The 25,853-nt window shown below is 39.8% G+C and overlaps 1 protein-coding gene across 4 annotated transcripts in view; it reads left to right on the plus strand.

The window, feature by feature from the left end:
- RNF121 (ring finger protein 121) overlaps positions 1-25,853 on the plus strand; it is an 85,437-nt gene that overhangs the window by 24,264 nt on the left and 35,320 nt on the right. For 3 of the 4 annotated variants that reach the window (XM_060159883.1, XM_060159886.1, XM_060159882.1), the window contains exons 2-3: positions 9,904-9,941; positions 12,809-12,950. In XM_060159883.1, coding sequence (XP_060015866.1) covers positions 9,904-9,941; positions 12,809-12,950 — 180 coding nt within the window. Of the gene's footprint in view, positions 1-8,533; positions 8,611-9,903; positions 9,942-12,808; positions 12,951-25,853 lie in introns of all 4 variants that reach the window. The other variant, XM_060159884.1, reaches the window with a different exon arrangement.

Here is a 25,853-nt window from a genome sequence, read left to right on the forward strand (position 1 = left end):
ATGATGTCTTAATGTGTGTGTACCTAACAATAGGGTGTGAAAATACATAAGGCAAAAAATGATAGTATTGCAAGGAGAAATAGATGAATCCACTGTTACAGTTGGAGAATTCAACACTCCTGTGTCAGAAAGGGGCAGATCTAGCAAGCAGAAAATTCATGAAGGCAGGGCTGAACTCAATGACACCATTAATTAACTGAATATAATGGATATTTATAGACTACTTCATCCAGCAACAGCAGAATAGGCAATCGTCTCAAGTTCTCATGGAGCATTCACCAGGATAGACCACATTGTGGACCATAAAATATACCTTAGGGCTTCCCTGGTGACGCAGTGGTTTAGAGTCAACCTGCCGATGCAGGGGACATGGGTTCGTGCCCCGGTCTGGGAAGATCCCAGATTCCGCGGAGCGGCTGGGCCCGTGAGCCATGGCCGCTGAGCCTGCGCGTCGGAGCCTGTGCTCCGCAATGGGAGAGGCCACGATGGTGAGAGGCCGGTGTACCCCCCGCCAAAAAAATATATATATATACCTTAACAAATTTAAAAGAATAAAAATCATATATTTTCTGCTCTCAGTGCACAATGGAATTAAATCAGAAATCAGTAACAGGAAGATAGCTGGAAAATCCACAAACACTTGGGAGATTAAACACCATACTGCTTAAATAACACATGGATCAAAAAAGAAATCTCGAGAAATTTAAATATGTTTGAACTAAATGAATATGAAAACAAAACATATCAAAATTTGTGGATACAGCAAAAGTAGAGCTTAGAGGGAAATGTGTAGCACTGAATGCACATATTAGAAAAAAAGGAAAGCTATAAAATCAGTCATCCAAACTTCCACCTTTGGAAACTAGAAAAAGAGCAAATTAAATCCAAGATAAGCAGAAGAAAAGAAATAATAAAAATTAGAGCAGAAATCAATGAAATTGAAAACAGGAAATCTAGAAAAAATCAACAAAATCAAAAGTTGGTTCTTTGAAAAGATTAATAAAGTTGTTAAACCTGTAGCCAGGCTAACTAAGAAAAAAAAGAGAGAGGATACAAATTCCTAACATCAGAAATGAAAGAGGGGATATCACTACAGAGCCAATGGACACTAAAGGGATAATAAAGGAATACTATGAGCAACTCTGTGACCACAAATTTGATAACCTAGATGAAATGGACCAATTCCTTCAAAGACGCAATCGGTCAAAACTCACACAAGAAGACAGACAATCAGAATTGGCCTATATCTATTAAAGAAATTCATTGAATAATTAATAACCTTCCAAAGCAGAAAGTACCAGGCCCAGATGGGTTCACTGGTGAATTCTACCAAACATTTAAGGAAGAAATTATACCAATTCTCTACAATCTCTTTCAGAAGATAGAAGCAGAGTGAATACTTCCTAACTCATTCTATGAAGTCAGCATTACCCTAATACCAAAACCAGACAAAGATATTATAAGACAACTATAGACCAATGTCTCTCATGAACATAGATGTAAAAATCATTAATAAAACATTAACAGATTGAAACCAGCAGTGTATAAAAAGGATCATACACCATGACCAGGTGGAATTTATCCTAGGTATGCAAACCTGGTTCAATATTTGAAAAATTAATGTAATCTATCACATCAACAGGTTAAAGAAGAAAAATTACATGAACATATCTATATATGCAGAAAAATTATTTGACAAAATCCAGCACCCATTCAAGATAAAAATTTCTCATTAAACTAGGAATATAGGGGAACTTCCTCAACTTGATAAAGAATATCTACAGCTAACATACTTACCTGGTGAGAAGCATGAAGTTTTCCACTAAGATCAGGAACAAGGGAAGGTTGTTCCCTCTGACCACTGCTTTTCAACATCATACTGGAAGTCCTAGCTAACACAATAAGGCAAGAAAAGGAAATAAAATGAATATAGATTTGAAAGGAAGAAATAAAACCATCTTTGTTCACAGATGAAATGGTCATCTATAGAAAGGATCAACCAAAAACCTCCTAGTACTAATAAACTATTATAGTAGGGTTGCAGGATACGCAGTTAATATACAAAAGTTAACTGCTTTCCTGTATACCAAGAATGAACAAATGGAATTTACAATTAAAAGCACAATACCAGGGACTTCCCTGGTGGTCCAGTCATTAGAGTTCACCTTCTAATGCAGCGGGTGTGGGTTCGATCCCTGGTCGGGGAGCTGAGATCCTACGTGACTCAGCCAAAAAAACCAAAACATAAAACAGAAGCAGTATTGCAACAAATTCAGTAAAGACTTTAAAAATGGTCCATATCAAAAAAAAAATCTTTTAAGAAACCCCACAATACCATGTACTTTAGCACCAATAAAAATAACATATGTAGATATAAATATAGAAAAATATGTACAAGATCTATGAGGAAAACTGTAAAACCGATGAAAGATATCAAAGAAGAACTAAATGGAGAGATATTCCATGTCCGTGTAAAGGAAGACTCAATGTTGTCAAGATGTCAGTTCTTCCCAACTTGATCTATAGATTCATTGCAATCCCAGTCAAAATCCCAGCAAGGTATTTTATAGATATCAATAGACTGATTCTGAAGTTTATATGGAGAAGCAAAATACCTAGAATAGCCAATACAGTATTGAAGAAGAACAAAATTGGAGGACTACTTACCCAACTTCAAAACTTACTATAAAGTTACAGTAATCAAGACACTGTGGTACTGGTCAAAGAACAGACAAATAGATCAGTGGAACAGAATGGAGAGCTCAGAGATAGACCTATGTAAATTTATCAATTGATCTTTGACAAAGGGGTAAAGGCAATACAATGGAGCAAAGAGAGTCTGTCAACAAATGGTGCTAGAGCAATCAGACATCCACAAGTAAAAAAAAAAAAAAAAAAAAAAAAGGTTCTAGACACAGGCTTTATACCCCTCACAAAAGGTAACTTAAAATGGACCACAAACCTCAATGAGATCACAAAGCAAAACTGTAAAACTCTTAGAAGATAACATAGGAGAAAATCTAGGTGACCTTGGGTTTGGCAATGACTTTTTAGATACAACATCAAAGGCATGATCCCTGAAAGAAAGAATTGATAAGCTAGACTTAATTAAAAATTTATGCTCTGCAAAAGAAACTGTCAGGAGAATGAAAGCACAAGCCACAAACCGGAAGAATGTATTTGCAAAAGATCTATCAGATAAAGGATTGTTATCCAAAATATACAAAGAACTCTTTAAACTCAGTAATAAGAAAACAACCTGGGGCTTCCCTGTTGGCGCAGTGGTTTAGAGTCTGCCTGTCGATGCCGGGGACGCGGGTTGTGCCCCGGTCCGGAAGGATCCGCATGCCGCGGAGCGACTTGGCCCGTGAGCCATGGCCGCTGGGCCTGCGCGTCTGGAGCCTGTGCTCCGCAGTGGGAGAGGCCACAACAGTGAGAGGCCAAGGTACTAAAAAAAAAAAAGAAAGAAAACCTGATTAAAAGTGGGCTAGAGGGACTTGCCTGGTGGCGCAATGGTTAAGAATCCATGTGCCAGTGCAGGGGACATGGGTTCGATCCCTGGTCTGGGAAGATCTCACATGCCGTGGAGGAACTAAGCCGGTGCACCACAGCTACTGAGCCTGTCCTCTAGAGCCCAAGAGCCACAACTACTGAAGCCTGCACACCTAGAGCCCGTGGTCCACAACAAGAGAAGCCACTGCAGTGAGAAGCCCACACACTGCAATGAAGAGTAGCCCCTGCTCACCGCAACTAGAGAAAGCCCGCACGCAGCAACGAAGACCCAACCCAGCCATAAATAAATAAATAAATAAATGGGGAAAAAAAGTGGGCTAGAGACCTTAACATATAGCCCACCAAAGAAGATATATAGATGGCATATAAGTATATGGAAAGATGCCCCACAGGCATCTTCAGGGAAATTCAAATTAAAATGAGATACCACTACACACCTATTAGAATGATTGAAATCTGAGACACTGACAATACCAAATGCTAGCAAGGATGTGGAGCAACAAGAACTCTCATTCATTGCTGGTGGGAATGCAAAATAATACAGCCACTTTGGAAGATAGTTTGGTGGTTTCTTGCAAAACTAAACATACTGTTACCGAATCCAGCAATTGTGCTCCTTAATATTTCCCCAGAGGAGCTCTTATGTCCACACAGAAACCTGCACACAGATGTTTATAGCAGCTTTATTCATAATTGTCAAAATTTTGAAGCCACCAAGATGCCTTTCAGTAGGTGAATGGATACATAAACTGTGGTACATCCAGAGAATGGAATATTATTCAGTACTAAAAAGAAGTGAGCTATCAAGCCATAAAAAGAGATGGAGGAATGTTAAATGCATATTACTAAGTGAAAGAAGCCAATGTGAAAAGGCTACATACTATATGATTTCAACTATATGACATTCTGGAAGAGGCAATACTGTGGAGACAGTAAAAAGATCAGTGGTTGCTAGAGATTGGGAGGATGGAGAGATGAATAAGCAGGGCACAGAGAATTCTTAAGTCAGTGAAACTACGCTGTATGATACTCTAATGATGGATATGTGTCCATGAGGACATTATATGTTTGTCCAAATCCACAGAATGTACATCAATAGTGAACTCTCAGGTAAACTATGGACTTTGGGTGATGGTATGTCAATGTAGGTTCTTCAGTTAGAACAAAGGTACCTCTCTGATGGGGATGTAGGTAATGAGGGAGGCTATGCATATTTGGGAGCAGGGTGCGTATGGGAAATCTCTGTGCTTTCCACTCAATTTTGTTGTGAATCTAAAACTGCTGTAAAAAAAAAAAGTTATTTTTTAAAAGTGGACAAGGGACAAAGGATCTGAATAAACTTTTCTCCAAAGAAGATATGTGCATGGCTAATAAGCATATGAAAAGGTGTTCAACATCATTATACATCAGGGAAATTCAAAATCATATTGATCTGCCATTTCACACCCATTGGGATGCTTTTTACCAAAAAGACAATAAGTGTTGTTGAAGATGTGGAGAAATTGGAACTCTCATACACTGCTGGTGGGAATGTAAAATGGTGCAGCTGCTCTGGAAAACAGTTTGGCAGTTCCTCAAAAGGTTAAGCATAGAGTTACATGTGACCAGACAGTTCCACTACTAGATACATGCTCAAGAAAAATGAAAGCATGTCTACATGAAAACTTGTAAATGAATGTTCGTAACAGCATTATTTGTAATAGCTCAAAACTATAAACAACCCAAATGTCCATCAACTGATGGATGGACAAAGAAAATGTCGTATATCCATACAATACAATATTATTTGGTAATAGAAAGGAATGAATTACAGTACCTGCTGCAACACTGAAAACATGCTAAGTGAAAGAAGCCATTCACAAAAAACCACATATTGTATGATCTCGTTTATATGAAATGTCAAGAATAGGCAAATCTATAGATAGAGATCAAAAGTAAATTGGTGGTTCCTTGGGCTGGGGGGAGATTGGAGAGTGATGGCTGACTGGTATGTGGTTTCTTTTTGGGGTGGTAAAAATGTTCTAAATTTAAATAGTGGTGATGGTGGCACAACTCAATATACTAAAAGCACTGAATAGTACATTTTAAATGGATGAATTTTACGGTATGTGAATTAGATCTCAGTAATGCTGTTGTTAAAAACAACTCAGGTGTATAGAGGTATATGACTGTAGGACAAAGTGTGGATGTGAGTGCTGGGATGCAATAGCAATTTTTTTTATGATAATCCTTTTATTTTTTTAACTTTTAATTTTATATTGGAGTATAGTTGATTACCAGTGTTGTATTTCAGGTGTACAGCAAAGTGATTGTAATAGCAATGCTTTTATATGCATATGAATTACCTAGGTATCTTATTAAATGCAGATTCTGATTCAGGAGGTCTGGGATGGATTCTCTTCCGCAGAGCACAGGCTCCGGACGCGCAGGCTCAGCGGCCATGGCCCACGGGCCCAGCCGCTCCGCGGCATGCGGGATCCTCCCGGACCGGGGCACGAACCCGTGTCCCCTGCTTCGGCAGGCGGACTCTCAACCACTGCGCCACCAGGGAAGCCCTGGGATGGATTCTGAAGCATCTATTTCTTAAGCTCTCAGGGTGCTAATGCTTCTGGGCTGTGGATCATGCTCATCAAGGCAGTAAAGGATTTTTTTTTTTTTTTTCCAGCGAATGGGGTCAGTCTAAAGAGCCTTTCAGGATCCAGGAGGATTTGTCTAGCATTTTGCATGAAGGCAGAATGTGGTTTGGTGGAAGAGAGGGGCTGAAGGGACAAAGTAACCAGCCTGTGTAAAGACTCAGAGACCACCGAGTATCAGTATTTGTGGGGGATAGGAGGTCTGTTTGTGGTATTACACTGGTGGACCTTGAGTCTTTCGCACCTGAGAAAATATCAGTCAACCGCAGATCATTTTCCATTTTTGTAAAGTTTTCTCTTGCCCTCTGCCTGACATTTTTGGTCTAACTTCTTTCAAATCTGGACCTAGGTAGATTGACATGACTAGAGACCTTGCGACATCCTAGGAGGGGAGTGATTGGTTGGCAAAAAGACATTCTGTGTATGGGTCTTAGGAGTGGGAAATGGGCCCATCAATCAGTAATCTTGCCCTGAGAACCTACCTAATTAGCTACCTGAGCTCTGGACAGGTCAAGTTTAGACTGACTTACTTCTTGGCCCCAGGTGAATAAACTCATTAATGAGGGAGCAAATAAAGATGTATTTCCAGATGGTACAGGTTAATTATAGGTATAGCTTATAGCTTTCCTTGTTTTTCCACCTGAGCTAGAAGACTGATTTGGATGTAATTTTTAAAATCTTTTCATTCAGCATGCAAATATTAAAGCCAAATCATGTCTTTACTCAGCATTACTCCACTCTGGTGCTCGTACTACTCCACGAAGTGCTAAATGGTCCTCTAAGCACCAAGTCTAGTCTCAGCCTTAGTGCTTGCCCTTCTCAGCTGTTCCCTGAGCTCTGAAAGCATTACTGCCCTGTGCTTCACCAACATTCAGTTCCCTGGCCTCTCTGAGTACTTTTTAAAGTACACTCACTCTCCTAGGAAGAAAGGCAATGAAATCACTTGGTCACTTGGAATATAATTACCCTCACAGCCCCACAGTGAAGTCAGAAGACTTATTCTCTATTTTCCAGCGGGAGAAACAAAGGCACAGACAGTAGCATGCTTGACCACTATCTCATGGAGAGGTGTCCCCGTGCCTGGTCCGGTTCTCTGAATCTTCCTTGTTTTCTCTTCAATGGACTTACCTTGCTTCTTTGAACATGTAGTTGTGTTGTTTTGTTTTGTTTTGACGTGTAGTTTTTTAAACATGATTTTCTGGGTGCCTCCAGAAAATGAATACTTTCTCAGATGCTTATTAGGTATTTTTCAAGTGTTGTTTACACTCCCATTTAAGCATCTCCAGGTGGGGTGCTGGTGTGTCAGCATACTTACTTATTACCCTGTTGGAGGGAATTCTGTTCAATTTCACAAGTACTCAGTGAGTGCTTAATATACACTCAGCTCTGCTATTCTACTTGAAAGACGAAAAAGCAGTGTATTCTCCTCGGCTCTGTGGGATCTTCTAGGATGGGAGCAAGATAGACATAAGCAGGACTTGGACTAGGGTGAAGCAAACAAGGCGCTGGGCGCAAACTTGAAGGAGGCACTCACTCTCAAGGTCATGCAAGTGCAGTGTCAGTACCTGAAAATGTGTGCCTTCTTAAATTTTGAGCTCTAGGTCCCTTGCTTGCACCACCCTGGTCCTGGCCCTGGCCCTGGCCCTGGATTTAAGAAGCAGTTAGGTCACTTGGAAAGCATGTCTAAGATAACATAAGATCGTGGTCCTTGGGCTTCCCTGGTGGCGCAGTGGTTGGGAGTCTGCCTGCCGATGCAGGGGACATGGGTTCATGCTCCGGTCTGGGAGAATCCCGCATGCGGCGGAGCGGCTGGGCCCGTGGGCCATGGCCGCTGAGCCTGCGTGTCTGGAGCCTGTTGCTCCGCAACGGGAGAGGCCGCGACAGTGAGAGGCCCGCATACTGAAAAAAAAAAAAAAAAAGATTGTGGTCTTTAATTGTCTGCTCAGGTACCACCCAGCTGGGCCTTTCCATTTCCTGCATCTACTTGTCTCCTCTTGGAGGGGACCTCTGTCCTTCTGGGGGGATGAAGGACTGAGTCAGGTCACATGAATAAATTCTGTGAGGCAGTGTGAAGTAGGACGAGGAGGGTGGTTGACTTCATTACCCTGATTGGCTGGGGAAAGCCTTAGGATATTGTTTCTTCCCTCCCCTCCCCTGCCCTCTGTCTTCCCCTCTCCTTCCCTCTCCTCTCTTTTCCCTCTTCACCCCTCCCCTCTTTTCCTCCTCTACCCTCCTCTTTTCCTTCCCTCCCTCCCTCCTTCTCTCTCTTTCTTTCCCTCCCTCCCTCCCTCCCTCTCTCCCTCCCTCCCTCCCTCCCTCTCTCCCTCCCTTCCTTCCTTCCTACCCTCCCCTTCCCTTCCTTTCCTTTCCTTTCCTTCCTTCCTCAGCTGGGACACGTAGAAACCAGAAAGCCCTCTCTAAGCAATGGTGGACATTCCCAGTACCCACACATAAAGGATGCATGGTAAATAGGTACTGATTTTACTCAGTAGTAGTATGGAGTTCTGCCCATTTTACTTCAAACATCCCACTTAAGGTACTTTTCTGAAGTTATCAGAGGAACAGTGGGAAACTGGGCCTTGAACTTCGTAAGAACTAAAGGAATATTTGTTGATTGATTCCTTTGGTGATTATGAGGGCCTTTCTTCTGTATATCAAGGAGCATTTTCAGCTCAGTTCAGTATAAGAATGTATCGAGTGACTTATGTACTGAGGCTTTGGGTATGCTTCTGTATGGCTACAAGGAAGTAGAAGACTTGAGCTGTGATCTCAAAGAACTTAGTAGTATTCTAGAGCAGTGGTTTTTCAGCTGGGACAATTTTTGTCCCCCAAGGGACATTTGATAATGCCTGTAGACTTTTTTGGTTTTATCTGTGGAGATGCTGCTGGCATCTAGTGGGTAGAGGCTAGGGATGCTGCTAAACATCCTACAGTGTACAGATCCCCACCCCCCACCCCCACCCCCACCCCCACAAAAAAACAACCCAGAGAATCAACCAGCCCAGAATATCACTAGTGCCAAGGTTTAAGAAATCCTGCTCTAAAAGGATAAGACTAACAAATAGAACTGGAACTTTGAGGTTGGAAGGCCACACTGCTACTTTTTTTTTAACATCTTTATTGGAGTATAATCGCTTTACAATGGTGTGTTAGTTTCTGCTGTATAACAAAGTGAATCAGCTATACATATACATATATCTCCATATCTCCGCCCTCTAGCGTCTCCCTCCCATCCTCCCTATCCCACCCCTCTAGGTGGTCACAAAGCACTGAGCTGTTCTCCCTGTGCTAGGTGGCTGCTTCCCACTAGCTATCTGTTTTACATTTGGTAGTGTATATATGTCCATGCCACTCTCTCACTTCTTCCCAGCTTACCCTTCTCCCTCCCCGTGTTCCCAAGTCCATTCTCTACGTCTGCGTCTTTATTCCTGTCCTGCCCCTAGGTTCTTCAGAACCATTTTTGTTTGTTTGTTTGTTTTTAGATTCCGTATATATTACACTGCTACTTAATAGCAGAGCAAGGACTTGGACTAGGGTGAAGCAAACAAGGTGCTGGGCGCAAACTTAAGCTTAGTTCACCCTAGTCTAATGGGGCCATTTAGAGTCAAATGGTATTATATGACAGAATATTTTATCTAGCTTCATGTCCCACAAATCATAATTCAAACTTTTAGCTCTAGCAGTGTGTGATCATTGTATGTTGGGCAGGGACAGTTCTAAGACAGTAATGGATTTTTATGGTGGTGTCTTTCTACAGGTTGATATGTCAGACCTCTCTCCAGAGGAGCAATGGAGGTAAGTGTGACAGTGTGGGCCCCTCTTGGTGGGAACTATAGATTAATCCTACTAAAAGAGTTGTATATCTACCCTTTTTGCTTCCTTTTCTGTGGCAGGCAGTGACCTATGACCAGTAGGACAGGTCATTTGAGATCTTTCCCAGTATTTGGGTCACTCTTGGGTAGCTCCCTCGGTCCTTGGGAGTAAATAGATAATTGCACCAAACCACCCATCTGGGTTTTGAATACTAGTTCTGCCATTTCCTAGCAATGTGATCTTGGGCAAGTTACTTAACTTCACACTACCTTAGTTTTCCCAATTTGTAAAATGAGGATCATAACAGTTGTTGTGAAGATCAACATGTATGAAATTCTTAGAACAGTGCCTGGCATGTGGTAAACTTCCAGTAAGTGTTACCTGCTTTAAGGATGATTATCATCATTAACATCATCATGATCCATGAAACAGGGCAGAGAGCGCTGTTTGAGAAAATGCGAGATGTGTCTTCTGATCTCAACTCTGCTACTAACTTGCTTTGTAACCAGAGTGAGTCAACAAATATTTTATTGTCATTATTTCTCATTGGTAGAGGAGTTTCAAAAGTGCTTGCCCCACAAACTTTATAAGGTAACTGACCAGTGAGCTGAAATCAACCAAGTAAAAGTTTAATAGTGAGCAAAAAACACCTCGTTTAGATTAAAACTGTTGATTATAAAAAATGTAGAATGGCAAAGATATCAACTCATATGACAGGCCCAGCAAGATTTTAGGTGACTTTAAGCTTAATATGCACCAGTTGTGTACCTAAGCTACCAAAATACTGTACAGTTTGCGAAGATGTTCATTGAAAATATACTATCTGCCTTAAGGGAAGTGACAGTGCTACTGTGTTCTGCTTTGCTGAGTCCACATTGATTTTGTTGTAAACACTGCATATGAAGATCTTTAGCTAGATATGTCTAGAAGAAGGCAATCAGGATTAATGGTCTTCACGTTATGTTATATGCATCGTGTATAAAGATCCAGAACTGTTAACCTAAAAGGGCCCAGGAAAATGATGGTAGAAACAGGATTGGTTTTTTTTTTTAAATAATAGTATGATAAATATTTGAAGGGGCAGCATTGGGAAAGAGAGAGTGGATATGTTCCAGAGTGTAGGATTAGGTCCAAAGGACTGAAGCTGTAGTAAGATAATTTAGTCTCATTATCAGAAACATTGTTAATAATCGTGGTATATTGTGAGGCACAGAGCTTCCTGCTTCTTAAAGCTTTGGAATTTTATTCCTTCATAAGCACGTATGAGTTCCTACAATGTGTCAGACACTGCTGGTTCTAGAATAGATTATTTTAAGAGGCATGTATTCTCAGCCAGTGGAGGTATTCAAACAAATGATTGCAAAAATAATTTTTACATTGAGTGGTAACTTGAGCTAGGTGCCTTCTGGTGTTTTCTCAGTCCTTTTTTTGATTTCTTGTTGTACACATCCATTCAGTTATATACTGTCTGAGAACAAGAAACTTATCTCTTATTATCTTTATAACTCCCCATAATCCTTGGGATTTTAAAATATCCTTTGCCCTTTTAGTTTAGCTTATCCTCACAACAACCCAATGAGGGAGGCAGAAAAGATAAGGACTCCTTTTGATGGATGAAGAAATCGTGATGTAGAGATGTAAATTTTCTTCGCTAAGGCCACATAGGTTGTGTCTGAACCTAAGTTCTGACTCCTACCCCTATTATATTTTGTCAGATTCTGTCACCTAGGATAAAGTTTTATGTAAGGTGAACCCTTAGGTGCTGTGACTGCCAGGCTGACTGACATTTGGCTGCCCACCAAGTTTCCCCCCTCCTAACATTTTATTATGAAAAATCTCAAATATACAGAAAAGTTGAAAGAATTGTACAGTGAACACCCTTGTACCCACCACCTAGATTGTACAACTAGCTTTTTGCTATATTTTATGATTTGTCTATCCATAATGCATCCCACTGGGTTCTTCTTGCTTAGTCTCTCATTGCCCTTGGGAATTCCATGAAGATACCATTTATGTTGTCCTTTCCCTTTCTCCCTAATACCCCTGGGTATGGAGAACTTGCACAAAAGCTCCTGACTACGGGTTACATTCGTACTTAGTTTCCTAATTCCTTCTTTATTCCTCTCCCTTGGCTGTAGGAGTGACTTTTCTTTCCTGTTCTCAGAGGAAGCTTTTTGCCTATACTGGCCAAGGGAATCACTTGTTGCCAATCCTCGGGACCAGAGAATGCCGGCCTTTAAACTCTTAGATTAAATAAGAGTTTCCAGTTGTACTCTCCTTGAGCCCTTGAAGAGTCTGTTTACCTGTGTATACTGATAATGAAGTCACTGTTGGAATAGTGTAAAATCGAAGCACTACTGACGTTCAGATTTTTCAGGCTTTAATCTTTAGGATCTCTGGTCCTGGCAGAGAGGGTAGGACAAATAAAGCAAGACTTTAACCCTGGAATTTGCACATATTTGCAATATTACTCCTTTACTGGTATCATAAATATCATTGAGTAAGAGTATGAGCCTTTATGGCTGTGACCTCTCTGGGTTACTTTCTTCTTCCAGTGACAGGTTGAAATAGAACTGAAATGGAAAGGTATCAGCTGTTTTTAACATTGGGGCTGGGCAGCAGACCACCCACCTTTAACCCCAATACCTAACCTTGGTGACTAGGGCCCATAGAACCCCTGTTCTATTCCAAAATGCCTGTCCTCTAGGGCATGTGTGTTTCTAGCCCATATTTCGTACAGTACAAGAGTGTGTTCTACACTATGGACCAGTGAGATATCCCTGGAAAACACTGCTCCTTTACCGCCACACCATCCCTGACCTAGCTCACCCCATCTGTTTGGCTTTCAGGGTCGAGCACGCACGCATGCATGCCAAGCACCGCGGCCACGAAGCCATGCACGCTGAAATGGTCCTCATCCTCATCGCTACCTTGGTGGTGGCCCAGCTGCTCCTGGTACAGTGGAAACAGAGGCACCCCCGCTCCTACAATGTAAGCCACTTTGTTCATTTTTTTGTTTGCCAGTCATCAAGAGACCCTTCTTAAGTATTCTAGGGTCCAGCCTAACCCAGGCCACATGTAGGCAAGGAATAGATAATAATACTAAACTGTATGTGTGAATGGTGAATAGTGTATGTTGGGTGTGTGTTTAAGGGACAGGCGATTCAGATTGTGAAAACTGGGAAAGAACCTGAATGTACTTTCATAGCCAGAAAAGGTAGATCCTTCCTTTTAACATTTTGGGATAGATTCATGAAGGAGCTGTTCATTAGGAACTATTCAAATAGAGGGAGAGATGATCACTTGATTGGGAAGACCAAGCCTCCAATGAATCTTTAGATTAATATTTTGAAAATGCAGTAATAAAGAGGAGGCAATGTAACAAGTGGTAAGAAGGCAGGGTCAGAGTTAGACCTAAAAAGGCAGTTCTAGAGGAAATAAGGAACAAAAACATAAAATGTACAGAAAACATACAGCTAAATGGCAGAAGTAAATCCTTCCTTATTAGTAATTACTTTAAATGTAAATGGATTAAATTCTCCTATTAAAAAGCAGAGATTGTTACATTGATTTAAAAAACCACATTATCCATGTTTATACTGTCTATAAGATACTCACTTTAGATATAAAGAAACAAGAGATAAAAGTAAACTGACACTGCAGAGATAAAAGAGATCATGAGAGATTACTACAAGCAACTCTATGCCAATAAAATGGACAATCTGGAAGAAATGGACAAATTCTTAGAAATGCACAACCTGCCAAGACTGAATCAGGAAGAAATAGAAAATATGAACAGACCAATCACAAGCACTGAAATTGAAACTGTGATTAAAAATCTTCCAACAAGCAAAAGCCCAGGACCAGATGGCTTCACAGGCGAATTCTATCAAACATTTAGAGAAGAGCTAACACCTATCCTTCTCAAACTCTTCCAAAATATAGCAGAGGGAGGACCACTCCCTAACTCCTTCTACGAGGCCACCATCACCTTGATACCAAAACCAGACAAGGATGTCACAAAGAAAGAAAACTACAGGCCAATATCACTGATGAACATAGATGCAAAAATCCTCAACAAAATACTAGCAAACAGAATCCAACAGCACATTAAAAGGATCATACACCATGATCAAGTGGGGTTTATTCCAGGAATGCAAGGATTCTTCAATATACGCAAATCTATCAATGTGATAAACCATATTAACAAATTGAAGGAGAAAAACCATATGATCATCTCAATAGATGCAGAGAAAGCTTTTGACAAAATTCAACACCCATTTATGATAAAAACCCTGCAGAAAGTAGGCATAAAGGGAACTTTCCTCAACATAATAAAGGCCATATATGACAAGCCCACAGCAAACATCATCCTCAATGGTGAAAAACTGAAAGCATTTCCACTAAGATCAGGAACAAGACAAGGTTGCCCACTCTCACCACTATTATTCAACATTGTTTTGGAAGTTTTAGCCACAGCAATCAGAGAAGAAAAGGAAATAAAAGGAATCCAAATTGGAAAAGAAGAAGTAAAGCTGTCACTGTTTGCAGATGACATGATCCTATACATAGAGAACCCTAACGATGCTACCAGGAAACTACTAGAGCTAATCAATGAATTTGGTAAAGTGGCAGGATACAAAATTAATGCACAGAAATCTCTGGCATTCCTATATACTAATGATGAAAAATCTGAAAGTGAAATCAAGAAAACACTCCCATTTACCATTGCAAGAAAAAGAATAAAATATCTAGGAATAAACCTACCTAAGGAGACAAAAGACCTGTATGCAGAAAATTATAAGACACTGATGAAAGAAATTAAAGATGATACAAATAGATGGAGAGATATACCATGTTCTTGGATTGGAAGAATCAACATTGTGAAAATGACTCTACTACCCAAAGCAATCTACAGATTCAATGCAATCCCTATGAAACTACCACTGGCATTTTTCACAGAACTAGAACAAAAAATTTCACAATTTGTATGGAAACACAAAAGACCCCGAATAGCCAAAGCAATCTTGAGAACGAAAGAAGGAACTGGAGGAATCAGGCTCCCTGACTTCAGACTATACTACAAAGCTACAGTCATCAAGACGGTATGGTACTGGCACAAAAACAGAAAGATAGATCAATGGAACAGGATAGAAAGCCCAGAGATAAATCCATGCACATATGGACACCTTATCTTTGATAAAGGTGGCAGTAATGTACAATGGAGAAAGGACAGCCTCTTCAATAAGTGGTGCTGGGAAAACTGGACAGCTACATGTAAAAGTATGAGATTAGATCACTCCCTAACACCATACACAAAAATAAGCTCAAAATGGATTAAAGACCTAAATGTAAGGCCAGAAACTATCAAACTCTTAGAGGAAAACATAGGCAGAACACTCTATGACATAAATCAAAGCAAGATCCTTTCTGACCCACCTCCTAGAGTAATGGAAATAAAAACAAAAATAAACAAATAGGACCTAATGAAACTTCAAAGCTTTTGCACAGCAAAGGAAACCATAAACAAGACCAAAAGACAACCCTCAGAATGGGAGAAAATATTTGCAAATGAAGCAACGGACAAAGGATTAATCTCCAAAATTTACAAGCAGCTCATGCAGCTCAATAACAAGAAAACAAACAACCCAATCCAAAAATGGGCAGAAGACCTAAACAGACATTTCTCCAAAGAAGATATACAGACTGCCAACAAACACATGAAAGAATGCTCAACATCATTAATCATTAGAGAAATGCAAATCAAAACTACAATGAGATATCATCTCACACCAGTCAGAATGGCCATCATCAAAAAATCTAGAAACAATAAATGCTGGAGAGGGTGTGGAGAAAAGGGAACACTCTTGCACTGCTGGTGGGAATGTGAATTGGTTCAGCCACTATGGAGAACAGTATGGAGGTTCCTTAAAAAACTACAAATAGAACTACCATATGACCCAGCAATCCCACTACTGGGCATATACCCTGAGAAAACCAAAATTCAAAAAGAGTCATGTACCAAAATGTTCATTGCAGCTCTATTTACAATAGCCCGGAGATGGAAACAACCTAAGTGCCCGTCATCGGATGAATGGATAAAGAAGATGTGGCACATATATACAATGGAATATTACTCAGCCATAAAAAGAAACGAAATTGAGCTATTTGTAATGAGGTGGATAGACCTAGAGTCTGTCATACAGAGTGAAGTAAGTCAGAAAGAAAAAGACAAATACCGTATGCTAACACATATATATGGAATTTAAGGAAAAAAATGTCATGAAGAACCTAGGGGTAAAGCAGGAATAAAGACGCAGACCTCCTAGAGAACGGACTTGAGGTTATGGGGAGGGGGAAGGGTGAGCTGTGACAGGGCGAGAGAGAGTCATGGGCATATACACACTAACAAACGCAGTAAGGTAGATAGCTAGAGGGAAGCAGCCGCATGGCACAGGGATATTGGCTCGGTGCTTTGTGACAGCCTGGAGGGGTGGGATAGGGAGGGTGGGAGGGAGGGAAATGCAACAGGGAAGACATATGGGAACATATGTTTATGTATGACTGATTCACTTTGTTATAAAGCAGAAACTAATACACCATTGTAAAGCAATTATACCCCAATAAAGATGTTAAAAAAAAAAGAGATAAAAGTAAAAGGATGGGGCTTCGCTGGTGGTGCAGTGGTTAAGAATCTGCCTGCCAATGCAGGGGACATGGGTTTGATCCCTGGTCTGGGAAGATCCCACTAAGCCCATGCGCCCCAACTACTGAGCCTGTGCTCTAGAGCCTGCGAGCCAACTATTGAGCCCGCGAGCCAGAACTACTGAAGCCCGCACACCTAGAGCCCATGCTCCGCAACAAGAGAAGCCACCACAACGAAGAGTAGCCCCCACTCGCTGCAAATAGAGAAAGCCCACAAACAGCAACAAAGACCCAGTGCAGCCAAAGATAAATACATAAATAAATATTAAAAAAAAGTAAAAGGATGGAAAAAGATATTTCATGCAAATGATAACCAAGAAAGAGCTGGTGGCTCTTAAATGTCAGACAAAATAGCCTTTAAATCAAAAAAGGTTACATGAAATAAAGAAGGACATTACATATTGATAAAAGGTTCATTACAGCCAGAAGATGTAACAGTTATAAACATATATGTACCTAACAAAGGAACCCCCAAATATGTGAAGCAAAAATTGACAAAATTGAAGGAAGAAACAGATGGTTCTACAATAATAGTTGGAGAGTTCAGTACCCCACTTTCAGTAATGGATAGAATAGCCAGGTAGATCAACAGGTAAAAGAGGACTTGAACAACATTATAAACCAATTAGACCTAACAGACATATACAGCATACTCCACCCAACAACAGCAGAATATGTGTTCTTCTCAAGTACACATGGGCCATTCTCCAGGATAGACTATATGTTGGACCACAAAATAAGCTTCAGTAAATTAAAAAACATTAAAATCATAGATGCAACTACTCTGGATTAGGACACGGCAGGTGGTATACTGGATTCTTTTACAACTATTATCTTAGGAGTATTTAACCTTTTCAAGTATAACCCTTTTTTAACATAAAAAACTTGGCAAACATCCATGTGATAATAGTTGTACTTTGAAAGAATACATAAACACATATAGTAGTAACAATAGCTAACATTTATTGAATTTTTACTATGCCAGTCACTGTTCTAAGCACTTTACATATATAACTCATTTAATCCTCACAGTAACCCAATAAATACTGTTTTCTCCAATTACAGATGAGGAACTGAGGCAGAAAGGCTAAGTAACTTGCTCCACTGGTAAAACCATTATTTGAACCAAGACAATTTTACTCCAGGGCTTTTAGTCTTAATCCCTAAATGCTTCTTTTTCTCTAGTATGCTTTTTCAGACCTCTTGTAATAGGGCCAAAGATGCCCAGAGGTCTGTAGCCCACAGGATGGGAACTGCTACACTATCTCATTTAACCCTCCTAATAGCCCATGATGTAAGTACTATGAACAAACTGAGGCCCAGAGAGTTCAGGCATGAAGGGGGGATACTAATAGAGCCAGGATTTAAACCCAAGTCTTCTGTTTCATATTTCATAATTTCTACTATACCATATGGTGCTTCTGGAAAGGATTTTCCATCAAGGGAACCAAGGGATAATATGGAGCGTAGGCAGAAGAGAGACTAATCTTTGCCCTTGAGCTGGCACTTGTTCCAGACATTACTGGCCTATAGCCACCTCATGTGTTGTCATGCACTGCAAGTAGAGACATCTGTACCTTCAGGTCATAGTGCATGGAATGACCTCATGGCACCAAGGCTTTTTGAACTAGGCACCATCCAGCAGGCTGAGCCATCTGGGGTGGGGCTTCATATCTGGACCCTGCTCGTGCTTCACCCTGCCATCTGAGATAAGTCACTTGTTTTTCAGTGTGTGCTTATAGTACCTGCTCTATAAAATGGGGATTTATCAGGATGGTTTAATTGAGCCTGGAAAATACAAAAAATCATAAACCAAATGTAGAGAGACCCCTTGGAATTTCTGTGCTTGAATTTAGAAATAATTATATATTGTTGGCTAATCTGCAGAGATTTCTGAAAACCTCTGAAGAAGTGAGGATGCATAATGTACTGCAGTGGTTTTCAGTATGTAGTTTTTTAAAAGGCTGTGGAGTCCTTTCTTCAAACAGTATCTTAAGGAAAAACCCAGTGTAGAAAATAAGAGGATGCTCTTCTTGGGCTGGTAACCCTGACCCCTCCGCCTTCTCAGGAACATCTATAGGACACATCAGAGTGTTAGAAAACCACTGATGTGTCATTCATTCATTAATCTTTTTTTTTTTTTCTTTTGCGGTACGCGGGCCTCTCACTGTTGTGGCCTCTCCCGTCGCGGAGCACAGGCTCTGGACGCGCAGGCTCAGCGGCCATGGCTCACGGGCCCAGCCGCTCCGCGGCATGTGAGATCTTCCCGGACCGGGGCACGAACCCGTGTCCCCTGCATCGGCAGGTGGACTCTCAACCACTGCGCCACCAGGGAAGCCCCATTCATTAATCTTTAATAGGAATGTGATTGTGACTTAATGAGGCCAGTTGTTGTAAGGAACACGCACAGTTGTCTCATTACTTTATTGCCACATCCTGTAAACATGCTGAACTACATTGGTGAGAGGACATGCTAACATTATAGCATATCTTACACTGAGAAACTTAAACTCATCTTTAGAAAATTGGAAGAAGAAATCTGTAGTGTCCTGCTTTATGCTGCTCTTATACAATAATGATCTATATTGCTTTGGTAAAACTTTTATTAACTTGGGTACAATGAATGTTTTTACTGCTTTGATTAAAGTACTAACTTTGGAGGAAGAAAAACTGCCCAAGATGCCTGTACATAATGGCATCTCCTGTCCTTTTTCAAGCTTATCAGAAGTTGGAGCTGTTTGCCTTGTAGCAGTAAATACAGTGGAGTTAGACCATCTGGCTTGATTAGCCAGCTCCATGCTTCCTGGCTATATGACTTTATACCTCTCTGAGCCTCAGTTCTTATCTCTAAATTGGGGTGATAATATCTATCTCCTGGGTTGTGAAGATTATATAAAATTGCATGGCAAAGTGTTTTGTAAACTCTAAAGCTAATGTTAGTGACTTTGTTCCTCCTACTCCTAAGAGAAAAGTCTCAAGACATAAAAATATCTTCAGGTACTATTTTATGTGGAAGTGGAATAGATTTTATTTTTATTGAGGACAATTTCACATAACAAAATTAACAGTTTTAACTGTTTTAAAGTGTATAATTCACTGGCTTTTAGCACATCCACGTTGTTGTGCAACCATGGCCACTATTTAGTTCTAGAATGTTTTTGTTACGCCAAAGGAAACCCCATACCCATTAAGCAATCACTTCCCATTTCCCCCTCCCAGCACACCCTGGCAACCACTAATGTGCTTTCTATGTATTTGCCTATTCTGTATATTCATATAAATAGAATCATATAATATGTGGCCTTTTGTGCTTGGCTTCTTTCACTTAGCATAATGTTTCCAAAGTTCTTTCATATTGTAGTATCTACCAGTATTCCATTCCTTTTATGGTTGTGTAATATTCCATTGTGTGGATATGCTACATTTTGTTTATCCATTCTTTAGTTGATGGACACTTGAGTTGTTTCCACCTTTGGGCTATTTTGTTTCATTTTGTTTTTTATTTATTAATTAATTTTATTTATTTTTGGCTGCATTGGGTCTTCGTTGCTGCATGCGGCTTTCTCTGGTTGCGGTGAGCAGGGGCTACTCTTCGTTGCGGTGTACAGCCTTCTCATTGCAGTGGCTTCTCTCGTTGCAGAGCACGGGCTCCAGGGCCCGTGGGCTTCAGTAGTTGTGACACATGGGCTCAGTAGTTGTGGCTCGCGGGCCCTAGAGCACAGGCTCAGTAGTTGTGGCGCACGGGCTTAGTTGCTCCGCCGCATGTGGGATCTTCCCGGACCAGGAATAGTACCCATGTCCCCTGCATTGGCAGGTGGATTCTTAAACACTGTGCCACCAGGGAAGCCTTGGGCTATTTTGAATAGTGTTGCTAGGAACATTCATTGTAAGTTTTTATTTGAACACCTATTTTCAGTTCTTGGGTATATCCTGGAGTGGATTTGCTGAGTCATATGTAACTCTATGTTTAACTTTTTGAGGAACTGCCAAATGGTTTTCTATAGCAGCTGCAGGATTTTACATTCTAACTCACAATATATTGGGTTCCAGTTTCTCCACATTCTCGCCAACACTTGTTATTTTTCTTTTTCTTTTCCTTCCTTGCTTCCTTGCTTCCTTTTTTCTTTTTTTGTATTATAGCCACCCTAGTGGGCATAAAGTGGGATTTCATTGTGGTTTGATTTGTATTTCCCTAATGGTGTTGAGCATCTTTTGATGTTTTGGGGTTTTTTTTGTTGGTGGTGGTTTGTTGTTGTTGTTTTTGGCCACACTGCAGCATGTGGGATCTTAGCTCCCTGACCAGGGATTGAACCCATACCCCCTGCAATGGAAGCACGGAGTCTTACCACTGGACCGTCAGGAAGTCCTCTTTTGATGTTTTTATTGGCTATTTGTATATCTTTTTTGGAGAAATGTCTATTCACGTTCTTTACCCATTTTTTAATTGGATTTCTGTCTTTTTTTTTTTCTTTTTGGATGTCCTGTGCAGCTTTTGGGATCTTAGTTCCCTGACTAGGGGTTGAACCTGGGCCACGACAGTGAAAGTGCCAAATCCTAACCACTGGATCGTCAGGGAACTCCCAGATTTTTGACTTTTTGTTGTTGAATTGTAGAAGTTCTTTATATAGCCTGGATACTACACCATCGTTAGATAATGATTTACGAATATTTTCTCCCGTTCTGTGGGTTGCCTTTTCACTTTCTTGATAGTAGTATCCTTTTATGCATAAACATTTTTAAGTTTGGTGAATCCAATTTTTTTTGAATGTATTTAACATATAACATTGTGTAAATTTAAGGTGTGTAACGTTAATTTGCTACATTTATATATTATAGCATGATTGCCATTGTAGTGATATTTAGCACCTCTATCACATTACATAATTATTCTTTCTTTTTAGTGTGGTTGGAATAACTAAGTTCTAGTCTGTTAGCAAGTTTGATCATTAAAGTTCAACATCATTGTCCATATTCATTATTCTGTGCATTAGATCTCTATGGCTTATTTACTACTATGGCTTATTTACTACTAGTTGCAAGTTTGTACTGTTAAACCTATTTTTTTCTTTTGTTGCTTATGCTTTTAATGTCATGTCTAAGAATCCATTGACAAATCCAAGATTATTATGATTTTCCCCTGTGTTTTCTTTGAAGAGTTTTATACTTTTAGCTCTTAGGATTTAGGTCTTTGATCCATTTTGAGTTAATTGTTTGTAAGTGGTGTGAGATAAGGATCTAACTTTATTTTTTTGCGTGTGGATATCCAGTTGTCCTAGCACCATTTATTGAAGAGACTTCTTCCTCCATTTAATGGTCTTATTAGCACTATTGTCAAAAATCAATTGACCATAGATGTATGCACTTATTTTTGTACTTTCAGTTATATTCCATTGAACTATAGATATATACTAATGCCAGTATCACACTTTTGATTACCATAGCAATGTAGTAAGTTCTGAAATTAGGAATCATGAGTCCTCCATACTGGTTCCTTTTCAAGATTGCTTTGACTATTCTAGATCCCTTGCAATTCCATGCTAATTTTAAGATCAGTTTTTCCATTTCTGCAAAAAAAGGCAGTTGTGATTTTGATAAGGATTGCTCTGAATCTGTAGATCATTTGAGGGAGTATTACCATGTTAGCAATATCACTCTTCCCATTCCATGAACTTTCATGAGCATTAATTGTCTTTTCATTTATTTCAGTCTTCTTTAATTTCTTTCATTAATGTTTTGTAATTTCCAATGTACAAGTCCCATATCTCCTTGGTCAAATTTATTCCTCAGTATTTTGTTCTTTTTGATGTTATTGTGAATGGAATTATTTTCTTAATTTCCTTTTTGGATTGTTCATTGTTAATATATAGAAATAAAACTGATTTTTGTGTGTAGATTTTGTGTTTTGCAACTTTGCTGAATTTGTTTATTAACCAATAGTTTTTTTAGTGTAGATTCTTTAGGGTTTTCTTTATATAAATCATGTCCTCTGTTTTGCTTCTTTTTTTCCGATTAGATGCCTTTTATTTCCTTTTCTTGCATAATTGCTCTGGCTAAAACTTCCAGTACAATGTTAAATAATAGTAGTGAGATGGGCATCCTTGTCTTTTTCCTGATCTTAGGGGAGAAGCTTTCAGTCTTTAATCTTTAAGTATGTTAGCTGTGGATATTTCATAAATGCCCTTTATCATGTTGAGGAAATTCCCTTCTATTCCTAGTTTGTGTGTTTATCATTGAATGGGTGTTGAATTCCTCAAATGCTTTTTCTACATCAATTGAGGTGATCATGTGGTGCATCCCTGGGATAAATCTTATGTGGTCATGGTGTGTAATCCTTTTAATATGCTGCTAGATTTGGTTTGCTAGTATTTTGTTGAGGATTTTTGCCTCTGCATTCATAACAGAGATTGGTTTGTACTTTTCTTGTCATATTTTTGTCTTGCTTTGGTATCAGGAAAATGGGGCCTCATAGATAAGTTAGGAAGTGTTACCTTCTTTTCTGTTTTTTGAGGAATGGAATTTTGGTGTAGTATAAAAAGCCTTGAAGTGGGAGTCACTTGATCTAAGATCTATTTCTAGCATCACTGCTAATTAGCAATGGACCTTGGGCAAATTACTTATTCCCTCTTAGCCTCGCCTCATTCTCATGTTTCATCTTTAAAGTGAGGGTTGAAGACTAGATGATTGCTAATGTCTCTTCAAACTTTAAAATAGTTTTTCATTACTGTTATTTTGTTTAACTCCAAAGGCCCAAATTAAAGCTAAGGAATGAGAGTTTTAAGAATGCAGATTTTGGCTAAGTATTATAAAGAAATTTTCAACAGTGAGGGCTGTTCCACAGTGGAATGAACTGTCTTAGAAGGGAATGCTCTTCCCATTACAACTATGTTTTATTAGGGGCTAGACAACCCCGTCAGGGATGTTGTGGAGCAGATTTTTGTGAGTTTTACGGAATGGTTGGCTGGACTTCTTCTAAGTACTCCCTCTAAGCTCTAAAATCTGTATCATCGAATTACCAAGAGAGGCGAAGGCCTGTCTCATTCTTAAGAGGACAAAGCTGACCTGTCGAGAGACGGGATGAGGTTTCGTTCTGGTTTTTTTTTGGCGGTACGTGGACCTTTCACTGTTGTGGCCTCTCCCGTTGCGGAGCACAGGCACCGGATGCGCAAGTTCAGCGGCCATAGCTCACGGGCCCAGCCGCTCCGCGGCATGCGGGATCCTTCCGGACCGGGGCACAAACCCGTGTCCCCTGCATCGGCAGGCGGACTCTCAACCACTGCGCCACCAGGGAGACCCATCGTTATGTTTTTGTTTTGTTTTTGTTCTCATTACAAATGTTATACATGTTATAAAAAATTCAGAAGTGCCCAGAGAGAATCACTGTTAAACATTTGTTACACTTGCAGCTTTTTTTCTATGCATATGTTAATATTTATAAATTTTTAGATATTTATGACATCCATTGGGCTCTGCAACATTTTCCACCTAATATAGGCATACCTCAGAGATATCATGGGTTTGGTTCCAGACCATTGCAATAAAGTGAATATGCAATAAAGTAAGTCACACAAAATTTTTGGTTTCTCAGGGCATATAAAAGTTATATTTACACTGTATGTAGTCTGTTAAGTATGCAATAGTGTTATGTCTAGAAAAACAATGTACATACCTTAATTTTAAAATACTTTATTGCTGAAAAATGCTATCATCTGAGCCTTCATTGAGTCAGTCTTTTTGTTGGTGGAGGGTCTTGCCTAGATGCTGTTGGCTGCTGACTGATCAGGCTGGTGGTTGCTGAAGTTTGGAATAGCTGTGGCAATTTCTTAAAATAAGACAACAATGAAGTTTGCTGTATCAATTGTCCTTTTACAAATGATTTCTCTGCAGCACACAGTGCTGTTTGATAGCATTTTGCCTACAGTAGAACTTCTTTCAAAATTGGAGTCAATCCTCTCAAACCCTGCCTTAGCAACTTAAGTTTATGTATTATTCTAAATCCTTTGTTGTCATTTCAACAGTCTTCACAGCATCTTTACCAGGAGTGGATTCCATCTCAGGAAACTACTTTCTTTGCTCATGTGTAAGAAGCAGCTCTTAAGCTGTTAAAGTTTTATCATGAGATTGCAGCAATTCAGTCACATATTCAGAGTCTACTTCTAATTCTAGTTCTCTTGCTATTTCTACCACTTCTGCAGTTACTTCCTCCACTAAAGTTTTTAACCCTTCAAATTCATCCACAAGGGTTGGACTACATTTCTTCCAAATTCCTGTTCATGTTGCTATTCTGACTTTTTCCAGTGAATTGTAAATGTTCTTAATAGCATCTAGTATGGTGAATCCTTTCCAGAACGTTTTCAGTTTTCTTTGCCCAGATCCAAACAAGGAATCAATATCTATGGCAGCTGTAGTTTTACAAAATGTATTTCTTAAATAACAGGACTTGAAAGTTGAAGTTACTCCTTGATGCATGGGCTGCAGAATGGATGTTGTGTTAGCTGGCATGAAAACAACATTAATCTCATTGTACATTTCCATCAGAGCTCTTGGTTGATCAGGTGCATTGTCAGTGAGCAGTAATATTTTGAAAGGACTCTTTTTTTTTTTTCTGAGCAGTAGGACTCAATAGTGGGCTTAAAATATTCAGTAAACCATGTTGTAAACTGATGGGCTGTCATCCAGGCTTTGTTGTTCCACTTATAGAGCACAGGCAGAGTAGATTTAACATAATTTTTAAGGGCCCTAGGATTTTGGGAATGGTAAATGAGCATTGGCTTCAACTTAAAGTCACCAGGTGCATTATCCCCTAAAGAGAGAGTCATTTTGTCCTTTGAAGCTTTGAAGCCAGGCACTGACTTCTCCTGTCTGTGAAAGTCATAGATGTCATCTGCTTGAAAATCTGTTGTTTAGTGTGGCTACTTTGATTCATCATCTTAGCTAGATCTTCTGGGTAACTTGCTGCAGCTTCTTCATCCGCATTTGTTGCTTCACCTTGCAATTTTATGTTGTGAAGATGGTTTCTTTCCTTAAACCTTATGAACCAACTTCTGCTAGCTTTAAACTTTTCTTCTGCAGCTTCCTCACCTCTCTCAGCCTTCAGAGAATTGCTCTGGATTAGGTTTTGGCTTAAGGGAAAGTTGTGGCTGGTTTGATCTTTTATCTAACCACTGAAACTTTCTTCATATCAGCAGTCAG

The sequence above is a fragment of the Lagenorhynchus albirostris genome, chromosome 9, assembly GCF_949774975.1.
Source record: "Lagenorhynchus albirostris chromosome 9, mLagAlb1.1, whole genome shotgun sequence".
In the NCBI taxonomy this organism is placed as follows: domain Eukaryota; kingdom Metazoa; phylum Chordata; class Mammalia; order Artiodactyla; family Delphinidae; genus Lagenorhynchus; species Lagenorhynchus albirostris.